Source organism: Rattus norvegicus, chromosome 8, assembly GCF_036323735.1.
Source record: "Rattus norvegicus strain BN/NHsdMcwi chromosome 8, GRCr8, whole genome shotgun sequence".
Taxonomy (NCBI): Eukaryota; Metazoa; Chordata; class Mammalia; order Rodentia; family Muridae; genus Rattus; species Rattus norvegicus.
In genome coordinates, this window is record NC_086026.1 from 52,434,848 (window position 1) to 52,449,038 (window position 14,191).

General features: G+C 48.6%; 1 protein-coding gene across 2 annotated transcripts in view; it reads right to left on the minus strand.

Annotated features, from left to right (window-relative positions):
- Nucleotides 1-14,191, minus strand: part of Pou2f3 (POU class 2 homeobox 3) — an 82,394-nt gene that overhangs the window by 42,485 nt on the left and 25,718 nt on the right. For both annotated transcript variants that reach the window (XM_039080706.2, NM_001105745.1), the window contains exon 3: nucleotides 11,943-11,977. In XM_039080706.2, coding sequence (XP_038936634.1) covers nucleotides 11,943-11,977 — 35 coding nt within the window. The remainder of the gene's footprint in view (nucleotides 1-11,942; nucleotides 11,978-14,191) is intronic.

Consider the following 14,191-nt stretch of genomic DNA (forward strand, 5'->3'; position numbering starts at 1 on the left):
AGATACTTTATACTCCATTCTATCTCATTATATTTAATGTTGTTTTTCTCTCCCATTTTGCAGAGGGGGAAACTGAGGCTAGTGAGGCTGGTTGCATAGCTCTTGAGAATAGAGCTGTTAATGCAGCCAGACCTATGGCTGCTGAACTGTCATCTTGCAGGGCTGAACTAGCTCACTATGGCCGACCACGTAACCAAGTCCATTGAGTAGACAGAAGATGCCAGGACAGGGGCGAGGCTGCCTATTAAACAAGGGTGTGCCACGGGAGAGAAGAGGTCTCTCCATACCCAAGCCAGATACAAGCAGCAGAATCCTAGAGGGCTGCTGCCATGGTGAAGGTAAGAATGGTTGGCAGAACAACTTGGAATGGCATAAGGGGCCCAGTGCCCGTGACCAGTAGGCACTAAGTGAAGTTGACTGCTTTAAGTTCCGCTCTGCCACTCAATTGCAAGTCACTTTAGAATTCCATGCTTGTTTCCTTATCTATCAGTGAGAATAGTAATGTTTGATATTCTCTCTCTTCCTCTGCCTTTGTTTGGGATGGTGTATATCCCAGACTGGTTTCCAACTTCTTATATAGCTAAAGTTGGCCTTGAACTTCTGACTCCGAACTATGTCTCCTACCTCTCCTCTCCTCTCCTCTCCTCTCCTCTCCTCTCCTCTCCTCTCCTCTCCTCTCCTCTCCTCTCCTCCCCCCTTCCCTCCTCTCTCATCCCCTCCCCTCCCCCTCTCTCTTTTTCCTTACTATGTAACTCTGGCTTTGAACTTGGAGATCAGCCTGCTCTGTCTCCTGAGTGCTGGAATCAAAGGTGTTTGCCAATGCACCTGCCCACTTATTTTTGTTACTCCATAGCTTAGGTTGGCCTCTCAGCAATCTTCTTGCCTCAGCCTCCAAGTGCTGGGTTTTGCCACCATACCTGGCTTTTACACGGTCTGTCCTCTGTAAACCATCAAGCAGAGGGACACACAATGTAAAGCAATCTTTATGGAACTAAGCAGCGAATTATGACAAAAATCACACCGTGCAACAGGTCTCACGTGGGAAGATTATCAAGAGGAAGGGGTGCAAAGGCTGGCTCTGGGTGGAGGAAGGGAAGGGGACGTGGCTTTTTAGCCGGGTCTTGGTGCATGCACAGGAGGACGTGCCACAGAGGCGACAGTGGGAATGTGTTGCGTCTGGGCAGCTAGTGATGATGTGTTCCATTGCCCATTCCCTCGGGGCTGGCCATGGAGGTGCCTGATTGCCAACAGATCTGGTCTTAGTATAAACTGAGCAAACACTGGAACCCAGAAGATGGTCCCCAAAGCCACCCACATCACAGGCATTACAGGGGAAGGTAGAAATAACAATACCTCCAGTTAAACTGTAATTCCTAGAGAATTTCTCTAAAAGATGCTAGGGCTGCCTTCCCAGGAAGCCCTCTGCCGCAGGGCAGAGAGAAAACCAGGCCCTGCCCAGGCCTGTAGGCACAACATGCAAACATGGCTCTCCTCCCTGCACCCTTCTCACGCACAGCCCAAGGAGGTGGTAGCTCCCAGGGCCAGGGGAACCCTCTCTGGGTGGGAATGCTTCTGCACCCCGCCCTTCACCTGGCAATTCTCCACCAGCCTAAGATACAATCTCTGCTTTCCTCACTGGCAAGCCCCAGGCAGGAGAGGTCTACAGGAGTTGATAGGAGTGAGAAGGCTCTGTAAATGTGGAAAAGTATGGGCCAGCAAGTAAGGGGCTCTGGGTAAGATCCAATCAATCAGGTATCGATCACAGCCTCCTTTCTCTTTCCCTTGCTTCTCTTTCTCAAACCAGCCTGGCATGGTGAAAAGTCAGACAAGCCTGTCTGACACCCCAGGTCCTTCACAGGGTAGTTCCCGAACCTCTCTGAGCTGTAGTTTCCCCAGCTCTATAATGGGAACAACAATGCTTGCCTCATTGCATGTTGTAAAGATGAAGCAATCTCAAATAAGGTAGAACCCGGCTGGAAACCAGACTCTAAGCGAGCCAGTCACTTTTTCTCTTCTAGACTCACTTTCCCCAATCTTAAAATGGGAATCAGTATGAAACAACAACAACAAAAAAAAAACACCAAAAAAAAAAAAAAACCCTACTTCTCTGGGTTGCTACCCATGTTTATGTTTGGTTTTGTGATGTTGAGGCCTGTAGTTTTGTGCATACAAGGCAACCATTCTACCACCGAGCTATAACCCTAGCCCAGTGTGAGGGTTTTTTTCTTTTTATGTTCCTTTGATTTTTGTTTGTTTGTCTGTTTTGAGACAGGGTCTCTCTGTGTAGCACTGGCAGTCTTGGAACTCGCTCTGTAGACCAAGCTGCTAGCCTTGAACTCAAGAGATTTGCCTGCCTCTGTCTGAGTGCTGGGATTAAAGGTGTGAGGTTTTAATGAGCTACTGCTTGTACAGTGCACAGCCCCTTAACTGCTAGAAACTAAAGGCTCAATGAATGGTATTGACTTTTTCGGTAATTCAGAATCGAACCTAGCTCTCTTTCAAGACCTCTGTTCCAAAGAGTCTGTACAGGACGCAAGATAGCTGGTCCCCCTTGTAGCCTCACCTGCAGCATCTTTATACAGAAAAGGCCACTTACATCTCCAAGGAGAGCATTTTTTTTTTTTTTTTTTGCATAGAGAGTAAGGGAAAGGACTGAAACACTTTCCTCAAGTTAACAGCAGGACTGGCCTGAGCAGCTAAACCCAAACTTCTCAGTGCAGAAAGACTTTCTGGTGGTGCCTGTGATTGTCCAGAGAAAATGGAGAACTCAGACAGGGCCTCCCGTTCCGTCTGCTGCTCACTACCCCAGCGCCTCTTTAAAAGGAAGGTTTTACTTGGTTTACTTGGTACTGAAGGAGCTGCTTAGGCTGTAAATATGAAACAGCTGTTACCAGCCTTAGGCCAAAGCGTCAAGTATGGATGGCAAAGGAGGACAAATATTCAGCTCTACAAAAGCACATGCATTTATTGTTACTTCCCTGTCCAAAGTTGGGGAGGCTTAGACCAGACGATGACAGATACAGGGGAGGGGAGAGGCATGACCTTTCTAGAAGCACTGACCTATCTGGTATAAATCCAGCCAAGAAGCCATGCACAGAAGGAGACAATAGTTTCCTGTTTATCAGAACATATTGAAGGGCAGGTGACTATTGGCAGAGTCCTGTATGCCAGAGACTCTTAAATACTGTATAGATTTGCATTCATTCTTAAGACCAGAAGTGGACCTGGTTACTGTTCTCAACTTTGGGTGAGAAAATTAAGGTATGTAGGAATTGGCCAACAGGGCAACCTGGCTATGCCTCTCTATGAAACCACCCTATGCAAGACAGGCAGAGCATCGGGGTGACAGAACCAAGGACCAGGAGACTCATTGGCACAGCTTTTAATCTGTGGGTACTGTGGAGAGTAATGCATGGGAAATCTCTCAGCCCCTGACTGCCTCAGTTTGCTCCCCTATAAAATGGGGGTGATGCCAACTACTTATCAGGGTCCCAGACATAGTAAAAGTAATGTTTGCAAAACACCTCTTATTTGGTGCCTGGAATACAGTGAAAGGCCAATGAATGTGTTATACACGCGCCAGCTGTGGTGGGGAAATCATGACAGTCATTGATCTTGTCAATTATCTTCTGCCTGAAAACTCTGCCCCACCCATCCTATTCACCCAGTCAAGCCGGCTCATTCTCTGGAGGTGGCCCTGCCGCCCTGATGTGCATGCTCTCCACTCTACGTTTTTTTTTTTCTTGACAGAGGATTTGAGGTGGGATTTCATGTAGCCCAGGCTAGCCATCACTTTGCTATTTTGCTGAGGGTGACCCTGAACTTCTGATCTTCCTGCCTCTAGTTCCCAAGGGAGCTGAGGCCTAGCACCGATGGAAAAGCACCCATGCACATTTTGGGGGGTGAAGACTTTCTCCTTTGGCAGCCATGCTTGGTGCTTTGGACTGAGGCTGGGTATCCATTGCTCCCTGTCTGTGGCCTTGGCAACAGCCTCAGGACTAAGTGGCTAAGCATTGCAGACAGCCAGGCAGTGAGGGCAAGAAGGAGCAGAAATGACTCTCTAGTTCCTCCAGTGTTTACCCCTCTGGCATTTTAAGGCTGGATAGAAAACTGAGTTGTAGGAAAAACAGAGGCTGTGTTTTATTTCTGGGGAGCCTGACTCCAGGACCAGGGTGAGCCCCCATGTCTTATTTCCTGTATCTCGATGTAGAAGGACAAGAGCCAGAGGTCCATCTGGCTCTGCCGCTTGGCGCAACGGAAGTGGCATACCCTGGCAGGCGAGGTTGGTTTCCTTGCTGAACTTTATTGGGCAGAGTCTACATGCTAGCTGGGTCATGCCGCAGGACACAGAGCCTATCAAGAGACATTTGTCCGTGTTACAAACAGTTTTGGCACTACCATCAAATGAACCACTGGACATTCGTATTGACAAACAGGATTTACACCCCCAGTTCCATCTCGTATGCAATCACACGTGCGTGTGTGAGTACATGTGCATACGTGTGTGCACCGGAATGCATGCATGCAAGGTGGAGGCCGGTGGTCTACGTCAGGTGTCTTCCTCAATCACTCTCTACCTTATCTTTTGAGACAGGCTCTCTCACTGAACCCAGTGTTCAACAGCTGGCTTGGCTACTAAGCCAAAAGACTGCCTCTGTGTCAGGTTACATATGAGAGCAACAACGCCCAAAATTTTTGTCCTGGGTGCTGGGGATCCGAACTCAGGTCCTTGTACTTGTTCAGTACACTGCTCTGACTGGCGCCATCTTTCTGTTCCTTTTGCACTCAGCATACACCTTCCCCAGGTATGCTGCCCTCTGTGTTTCTATTTTATTTTCCTTTTTGTTGGTTGGTTTGGCTTCACACTAGCCAAACAAATGCTTCGACACTGAACTACATTCTCAGCCTCAATTTTTTTTTTCATTAAAATTTTGAGACAGCATCTTATTTTGTAGCCTAAGCTGACTTTGAGCTCACATCCAGGCTTGCCTCAAACTAGATGACACCCAATCCAGCCTCCTGAGACAGATTACGTGTGAGCATATGATCCCAGCTCCGTGCTGATGAGGACGTTTTTGGTTTTGCGTGAGCTTTACCGGGTCTCAACACTTTTTGAAAACCATGGCTTTTGAACTGCTAATGGATGGAACCAAACTCTGTCTGCATTTATGCCCATCGGGGTTAGAGGGGCATAAGCACACTACCAACTCCTTAATCCCCTGAGGAGTGTGCCCAAGGAGGTGCCTGCTGACGGCAAATTGTTTTGTTGTGTTTTTAAAGATTTATTTATTTGTTTTATTTCTATGAGTACACTGTAGCTGTCTTCAGACACATCAGAAGAGGGCATCAGTTCCCATTACAGATGGTTGTGAGCCACCATGGGTTGCTGGGATTTGAACTCAGGACCTCTGGGCGAGCAGTCAGTGCTCTTAACCGCTGAGCCATCTCTCCAGCCCAGCAAATGGTTTTAATTGTAAATTTCTTAGCTTTCTCCTTTTTAGTAAAATTAAAAAGTTTTGTTTTATTATTTTTTTTTAATACAAGGTCTCATATGCTGCCCTGGCTGTTCTGGAACTTACCATGTAGACCAGGCTGACCTTGAACTCAGAGACCCATCTGGCTCTGCCTCCCTAGTGTTGGGATCACAGAGGTGAGCCATGTCTGGAAATTTTTAAAATTCATATCAATTTCATTTTAATATTTTTAATTTTTCCTTTTTAAAAAATTATTTTTATTTGTTTGTTTGTTCATCCGTCCATCCATTCATTCCAGACATGGTTTCTTTGTTAGCCCTGGCTGTTCTGGAACTCCCTCTTTAGACCAGGTTGACCTTGAACTCAGATCCACCTGTTGCCCCACCCCCAACCCCTAGTGCTGAGATTAAAGGTGTGCACCACCACCATCACCACCACCACCACCACCTATGCATTTTAAGATTTTTTTTTTTTTTTTTGTTCTTTTTTTCGGAGCTGGGGATCGAACCCAGGGCCTTGCGCTTCCTAGGCAAGCGCTCTACCACTGAGCTAAATCCCCAACCCCATTTTAAGATTTTAAGGGAGCTTTTCAGAATCCTGTCATGCTCTGTCTGGCAAGGAAGTGATTCGGAAAGAAGTGTGAGAGGGTCTGACGCTTGGCATCGTAGTTCTTCCTCTATCAAAGCCTTTGTGTCTAGTGTGCATGTGCAATTCTAGGGTCTTAGGGAAACTCGTCATGGCCATTCATCAAAGCCCTGTTTCTAATATAGCCCTGCCAGGTCCTTCTTTCCAATTGCTTTCCTGTCTTGGAGTGGGGAGGGATGTTGTACTGGTTCCCTGAATCCAACTTTGCATCACAGAGGTGTCAAATTGTGGTTTGGTGGCTCTCCTCCCATCCTCCCTTTAATTCCCAGCACTGAACTCGGAGCCTAGTGCATAGTAGTTAATCACTCTACCACCCAGGTACAGCTCCCTTTCTCCTTTTTTCTCCTCTCTCTCCAGGCTGGTGCTGGACTCTCTGTAGCCCAGGGAGGCCTTACACGCACCATCCTCCTACCTTGGTCTCTTGAGTAGCTGGACTCCAGCCCTGACTACTTCTTTCTTTCATCCAGAACCTCCATCTTGGATAATCCGTCTTCCGCCCAGAAGGACAGTCCTGGAATTCCTTATCTCCTCAGAGAACCTGCCACCCTTCATTCTCAGCCTCTTTGGCCTTTCAAACAGGAGGGTTTGTGCTTCCTTCCAGCAGATTGGGCTCTCCCTGGGAGCTGTGTCTTCTTGTGAGACTCTTGAACCTAGGGATTCAGCCCGTGGATACTACCGTACACAGGCTCTGCCCCTTAAGACATCCTCGGTTTCCCCTCCTGGGACTGGGAGTGCCTGTGGGCAGGGACCCAGCCAAGCGCAGGTTCGTAGAACAAAGCCAAACTCAGTTCCTTCCTTTGCTCCTTAAGCTGAGCTGTTCCTGGGTGCCCTGTGAATGCGGGGAGCTTATTCTGCCACCCACAGGCCCTCCATGCCAGCTGGAGAGCCTGGTGTTGCCACTCTGTACCTCCCTCGTGCTGAATCCTCAGAGACCTTTCCTTAAAGAGAGGGTGCCCTGCGGAGTCAATTAATTAAATACTACAAGCTGTGTGTATCTTAGCAGCCAGAAGCAGACTCAGTGCTATGTAGGGGCACAGCAGGGCGATTGCTCTGTACAAGATGGCATGGAAGTCACCAGAAGGACACAGGAAAGCCATAGATAGTGTCAGTGGGCCCCAAATACTGCCTAGCCGGGACTGGCAGGAACCCCCAGGTCAGCGGTTCTCAGCTTGGAGGACAGAATGAAGGTTCTTTCCAATTTGCTTTAAAGTAAAGGCCAACCTTGGCTACATAATGAGGATGAGGCTAGCCTGGGCTACATGAGATCATGCCTCAAACAAAACAGCACAGAAAATGCCCCCAAAACATTCAAGGCACCCTTCATCTCCCTCAGAAGAGACTTACTCATCATCAAAGCTCTCTACTGGAGTCCTTCCCCTGAGTGCCCGCAACATGCTCCCCCACCTTCCACCTCCTCACACCCTCCTTTTTTAAGCCAATGCTTTCAGCCCCTCACAATGCTCTTCCTCAAAATGGGATCCTGCTGTACAATCCTATTGTTTCTGTAACTCCTGTCCAACCCTCACCAATGGTCACTTTGGTATTTGCTCTCACCGGGGAATATACTGGCTGCCATCGCTGCTTAGTCTCCTCTTCTGGGGACTTGGGGCACATCGATGGCTCTTCTTGTTCGTCCTGTCATCACACATCTCCTGCCATGCTGTGGCTCCCCTCCAGTCCCTTTGCAACCCCTTCTGAGACTCATGTAGTCTTGAGCCAGTCTCGAGTTCTCCTTCCTCACTTCGATCTGCACCCTGTCTGTCCTTGGGTGAGCTCCTCCCCACCCATCACTTTATGTAGCCTGAATCAGGGTCGCCTTGGTCCTGACCAATCTCCACATGGGGAACACTTACACCTCTCTACCTCCCTAAACCCTATCTTCCCTCCTTCACCTGCCATTGGATGAACTGGCCCTGTCCTCTTGTTCTTTGAATGGGAGCCTCACCAAAGCTCAGAACCCCAAGCCAGAAACCTCAGGGGCACATTTACTCATCCCCCTCTTTTTTCATGGTCCACAACCAACCTGTTGCCCTAATCATATCTCAAGAGAAGCTCTCCCCAACCTGGGTCTCCTCATAGCCACTTGTCGCAGAAAGTGCAATGGTCTATGTGTGCAGGTGCTGGTGTAAGAACCACACACTCATGCTCACCTTTGAGCTTCACAACTACCCCGCCTAACAGATATTCTCGGCGTCCTACAGATGAGACCAAGCCACACGGAGATACAAGAACATGCCCAGGTAAAGCGGCCTTGAACTCAGCGTCTTCGTTCCCATTCCTGGCTCACCGCCCTGTGTTCATTACAACACCATCCCAGTTGGCTTTTCCTACAGTGGCTCCCCATCCACCTTGCTTTCCTCACCCCCAGCTCACTCAGTGTTCTGCCCTTGACGGGTACCAGTTACATTTGAAATGCCGCATGACCTCCTGCTTCCTATAGGAGAAGCTCTGAGCCTCACGGCCAGGCGCTCAGAGACCTTCCTAATTTGGCTCAACTCACAGCTCTGGCTTCACGTTCTGCCAACTCATTCCCAGATCCTGTCCAGTTCTTGCCAATTTGAGAGCCCTCTCTCGGCATGAAGTCTTTATCCACCCTGTCTTCTAGGCTTGGGACACTCCCAGTACTTTCCTCCAGCCAGAGTCCCACTGTTCCTTAGCCAACCACTTCCAGGACTGTCTTTACAGAGAGACTCTCAGGTAGTTACAGAGCTCAGCACACAAGGGACACAAGGGAATTTCTCTTCTCACAAGGGACACCCTCAGGCTCACATATAAGAGCAGCCGATATCCAGGAAATCAGCAGAGGGTCCCGGATATCACTTGATGGGTCTTTCTGTCTTTGCTCCAACATCACAAGGGAGTCTTTTCACTGCAGAACCCAAGATCAAAAAAAATCTAGAAAGGCTCTCTGGAAACTACTTTCCCTGGCATTCTACAGCTTGACTCTTGACTCGTCTCTTTCATAAGAAATAATGCCAGCTGTGGTAGCTCACTTGGAAGTCAGAGGCAGGAGGATCAAAGGTTCAAGATTATCATCAGCTACATATCGACTCAACAAGCCAAGGAACAAAAAGTGGAAGCCTGACTCCAACCCCTTAATCAGAATGGGTGGTAGTCAGAGAAAAATGGCGGTTCCTTAGCACACAGCCTATAAGAGTCCCGGAGCCAATCCTACCCTCTTCATTTCACCTATGAAGAAACTGAGACCCAGAAGGAAGAGACATGTGAAAGGCCAGCAGCCAGCGAAGGGCAAGCAATACTAGGGGCCAGGGATTGAGCCTCCATTTGAGCCTCTGCATGTTACCTTTCAACCCCATTGTACCTGCACCGGGACAAAGAGGCAGGCACCTCTGCTCCTAAAGATCACTGGCTTCATGCATAGTGGGCGAGGCAACAGCTCGGGTTCGTTCAACTTCAGGACTGCAGTCCATCCAGCCCTAGGCTGCAACTCTTAGTTGTACCAGCTAGCTTAGGGTTTGGCATAGGGGCTCTAAGGGTTAGAGGGGCATGGGGGCTCCCCAGGCTCTTTTGCTCTGGGGAGTCCAACAGCACCTTGTTTGTGTCTGAGCACAACCACGCTCGCTTTCCTCTTGCTCTCTCCCCACTCCCTCTGCCTCCCCTTTAGTCATAATGAGGTCATAGTCTCTGCTCCCAGGCCTCTCCCCAAGGACGGTGTGCTTAGATGGAGAGATGCAGAGGAGGGTTCAACAAAGGAACCAGGGGAAAATAAGCTCTAGAGTCAGAGGCATGTTTTCAAATCCTGCCCAAGCCAGTTGACCAATTGTATGACCTTTGTCAACTTGCTCAATCTCTCAGGTCCTTGATTGAAAAGGGGCGGGGCTGCCTGGAAGGCAGTTTCCTCACCGGTAGAGTCTGGGTAGCAACACATAATTATCTCCTGGGCCGTGGTAGGAATAGGTGAGATGGTGCCTGCAGCACCGGTGGGCAGTGACTGCAGGCTGTCTTCCCTCCATGCGGACAGAGGAAGTAGACATGGCTGCCAGGCAGCTTCTATACCCCGACTTCATCCAGCTGAGGTATGAGTTCACCTCCCGGAGGACCTACTAAAAACCCGAAGGTAGTGAGAAACGGACCAAGGCTCAGGGTCCTGAGGCCTCAACCTATCCAGTATTCCTTCAGAGTCATAAAAATCTTAGGATGTCTGTCTTTCTACCATCTAATTTGCCTGGTTGAATTCCCCACCCTTTCTTTCTTTGAAGGTTGTGGGGAGGGAGTTGAAAAGGGTCTACTCTGCACCCCACCCCAGGCTGGGCTCAGATTCGTGGTAATCCTCCTGCCTCCCACAGCACTGACTGTACCAGATGGGGAGGGACTCCCATGTCTGCCTGGCTGGAATTTTCTCTCTGATAAGGATCGGTCTCCCATCTAACGACGTTGTGCAAGAAGCTGATTCTGTAGCCTTCCTCTCCAGTTATTGCAGAATTTATTATACTGCATAGACGGGAGTCCTTCCTCATAGCTAACCCAGATTCTCTCTTTAATGGGGCCCATGGCCTCTGGTCTCCAGGACAGACAGAGAGCAGTTGGTTTTTAACTTGTTGTCAAAATTCTCAGGCTTCTTAATGACTAAAACTGGATCACTTGCCTGAGAGGTTTTGGTTTAGGACCCTAGATCATCATCTATTTACCTGTGACGGATGCTTCTAGAATGAACAGCTTGTCGTCTTGGAAATGTTGGTAGTAACTTTTGATTCCTTCTTCAGATAGGAGAACCCAAGAATACATGCAATTGGTGTAGTGCATGCTTGACCCCATTCTTTCCCAGATTTCTAGCCAAGCCTGGACTGGGAATATGAGTATGGTGATCATCTAAGGTCCTACACAAACACACACACACACACGCGCACACACACACACACACACACACACACACACACACACACACACACACCAGGCTTCCTGGTATTATGGCTACCCTTAGCTCTACTCCCTCCCCAGGTTCGCCTCATTGTTAGCAGTCCAACCTTCTCCCTATCACACCCTGTCTTACCTCCCACCTCCCAGGCTCCCTCCGTCAGCTTGTCACCTAGAGGCACATGTCATTTTAGCCTTCTCTCTAGCCATTCCCTTTGATTTCTCTGCCATCTTCCAACTCTATCTGGCTCTGTGCAAAGCCCGTCCAAACTAAGTCTAACTTCTTCCACTTTGGGTGACTTCCAAAGCACTAAGCTAGTGCTTCCATTTCCCAAGCCTGGTTACACACTCCTTTTCTGAGACAGAGTTAAGCTTGCTATGTAGCAAAGGATGATGACCTTGAATTTTTGATCATTTGTCCCAAGTGCTGGGATTTCAGGCTTGCAATACCATGCCTGGTCCCACGTTGCTATGGATGAAATCAAGGCTTCCTCCCCACTAGGCAAGCACCCCGTTCCCTGAGCTGCTTCCACAGCCCCCAAGTGCTCCTGTCTAAATGATTGTTCTTTTCCCTTACTGTGGCCTCTACCAACTTGCTTTTGATCAAGAGTTTCTTATGGAAGAACGGCCACTCTGTCCCTTGGGGCTCCATAAATTCCTCGCTATCATCAGATAGTCAGATCATAAATCAATCGAGGCTCAGTCAGTACCCGGGGAGCTGAAGCTCTGCAGGTAATTATGCCAACTGCAGACAAATGTGAGAGCACAGCGCACTAGAAGGGAGACCCCAGCTCCCTTCCAAAGGGAGTGTGGAGGTGGCTGGGAGGACAGAGTCAGGGTTCTTTTATCCTAAAAGCTGATGATCAAGAAGAATCACCAACAAATGTTTATATTTGTCTAACACCCCCAGAACTTACAGGACAGATGTCTTCCGACCCACGTTCTTACCTGTCTGTTGAAATCTAGGCCATTTCGATCATTTCCTGGAAAGAGATAACAGAGCATATGTATCAATCCCATGTAATCCAGACAGGGAAAAGGGATGCTACAAACTTCAGCTGTAGCCAGAATCTCACTGTTATCCCACTTTCCGGAAACATGAGGAGAAAGCCTTCTCCAGAGGAATGAGCAGCCAAGGAAAGAGTCACCTTGGAGGGCAGGCTGACTGGTCATACAGGAAGACCCAGAGCAGCTGGGTCTATCATATAGAGCCTCGGGACACCAGGTGTCCTGCTCTCCACTGATCAGCAAGAGGGAGCTGGTCAGAGAAACCAGAGGGACCATCTGAAGCCAACTTCCTCCTGGCCTTGCCCTCTGGGTATTATGATGCCGAAGTCCTGTCTCATCTGTAAGGTTGTCCCTCCAGCCCCCAGCCTTGTATTTCTTGTTTTGCTGATCCTGTTTCCTTTCATTGTTGATGTCTTACTGTGGCTGGGCATGGTGGAACATGCCTTTAAATCCAGCATTCAAGGGCCTCCCCTTCTCCCCCCCCCAAAAAAAAACCCACCACCACCACCACCACCACCACCACCACCAACAACAACAACAACAAAAACAGTGGTCAAGTATAGTCCCGGCTGGTCTCTTTCCTGAAGATGACTTTGAACTCCTGATCCTCCTACCCTCCATCTCCAAAATGCTGAGATTACAACTGTGTGCCACCACACCCAGCCTTTTCCTTTCTTGATAAATATTACACTGAAAAGGTAAATATGTGCTAAACAGAAAAGAGGCGAGGTGCAAAGGAGCCTAAAATGACAGGATTTTTGCCCTATATTCACCAATAATTGATATTTGGAGGTATCTTATAGCCTCCCCCCTCTTTTGAGGCAGGGTCCCATGCAGCCTAGACTGCCCTCAAACTTGCTATGTAGCTGTGGATGACACCGACTCCTGATTCTCCTGCCTCTGCTTCCTGAGTGCTGGGATTGCAGGCGTTCACCACAGTGCTGGGTTTATACTGTCCATGACTGGAGTCCAGAACCTGTGTGTGCTAATCGATCGCCCTACAGACTGAGCATGTCTCCTGCTCACCTTACAGCCTTTTCATTCGGTTTTACTTTGTGGGTGTCTAGTGTCTGTTCAGACTTTTACCCCTTTTCCAGGGACTATCGTAAATGTGCTTTTGTACGCTTTTTGAACTATGCCTACTTCTCCTCTATTTGTAAACTTCATTTTAATCCCCAAATAATATTCTATTACATAATTTGCTTAAACACATACTTATTGCTAGATAAACTGAGGGAGAAAAACAACTTCTGCAGGCTGTCCTCCAAGGGTATGGAAAGATGACTCGGGTGTTCAAAACACTTGCTGCTTGCTCTTCTGGGGGACCCGAATTCAGTTCCCAACACCCTCGTTGAACAGCTCACTCTCACAGCCTGCCTATTGTTCTAACTCCAGAGGATCTGAGACCCATTTCCTGCCAGTGCCAGCAACACACACACACACACACACACACACACACACACACACTCACACCCATATGCACATACAAAAATAAATCTTAAAAAAATATCGTCACCTGACCCTCAAAGTGCCCAGGGTGACACTTGCACACACACACTCACCAATAAATAAATGTTATAAAACCTTACTAAAATCACCGTTCACTTATAACCTGGCACTAGACTTAGACTATAATAGAATCTCAATGTACTGATTGAACGGAAGACTAAGTTCAGGGGTGAGTTAACTCAGAACTTGGGTCCAGCTTAGCACGGCATCTAACTCCTCATGTGTCTCCTTTCTGCAGGCTTCTTGTGCTTTGCCTTCTGGGCTTTCTCCCTCTTTCCCAGGCACCGGGAGTTCTGCTCACACAGAACCTTCAGACAGGTCCGCATGTTACCACGCCCCCTCAACACTGTGACCCTGCACAGCCTTTATCCCTCTTCTCTTAGGAACACAGAATCCTCCTCACTGGTGGCTGGGAGACACGCACTGTTTTCTGTGAATTTCTTAAGAACTTAATCCACATCAGAGGCTTGAGAAATATCTGAGACATGACTGGGACCCGACCTACGTGACTTCCCAAGCGCCTTAACTTACGATGCCCTCAGCCTAGGGGGCAGCACCTTCCTGCCCATTTGTCAGCCATCTCTAAGGGTACCAAGGCTAGCGGGGCAGTGTAGAGACTGAAGGGCTCTAGGGCTCAGGGAGGGAGGAGTAAGGTGAGGTAGATGGTAGCCTACAGCAGG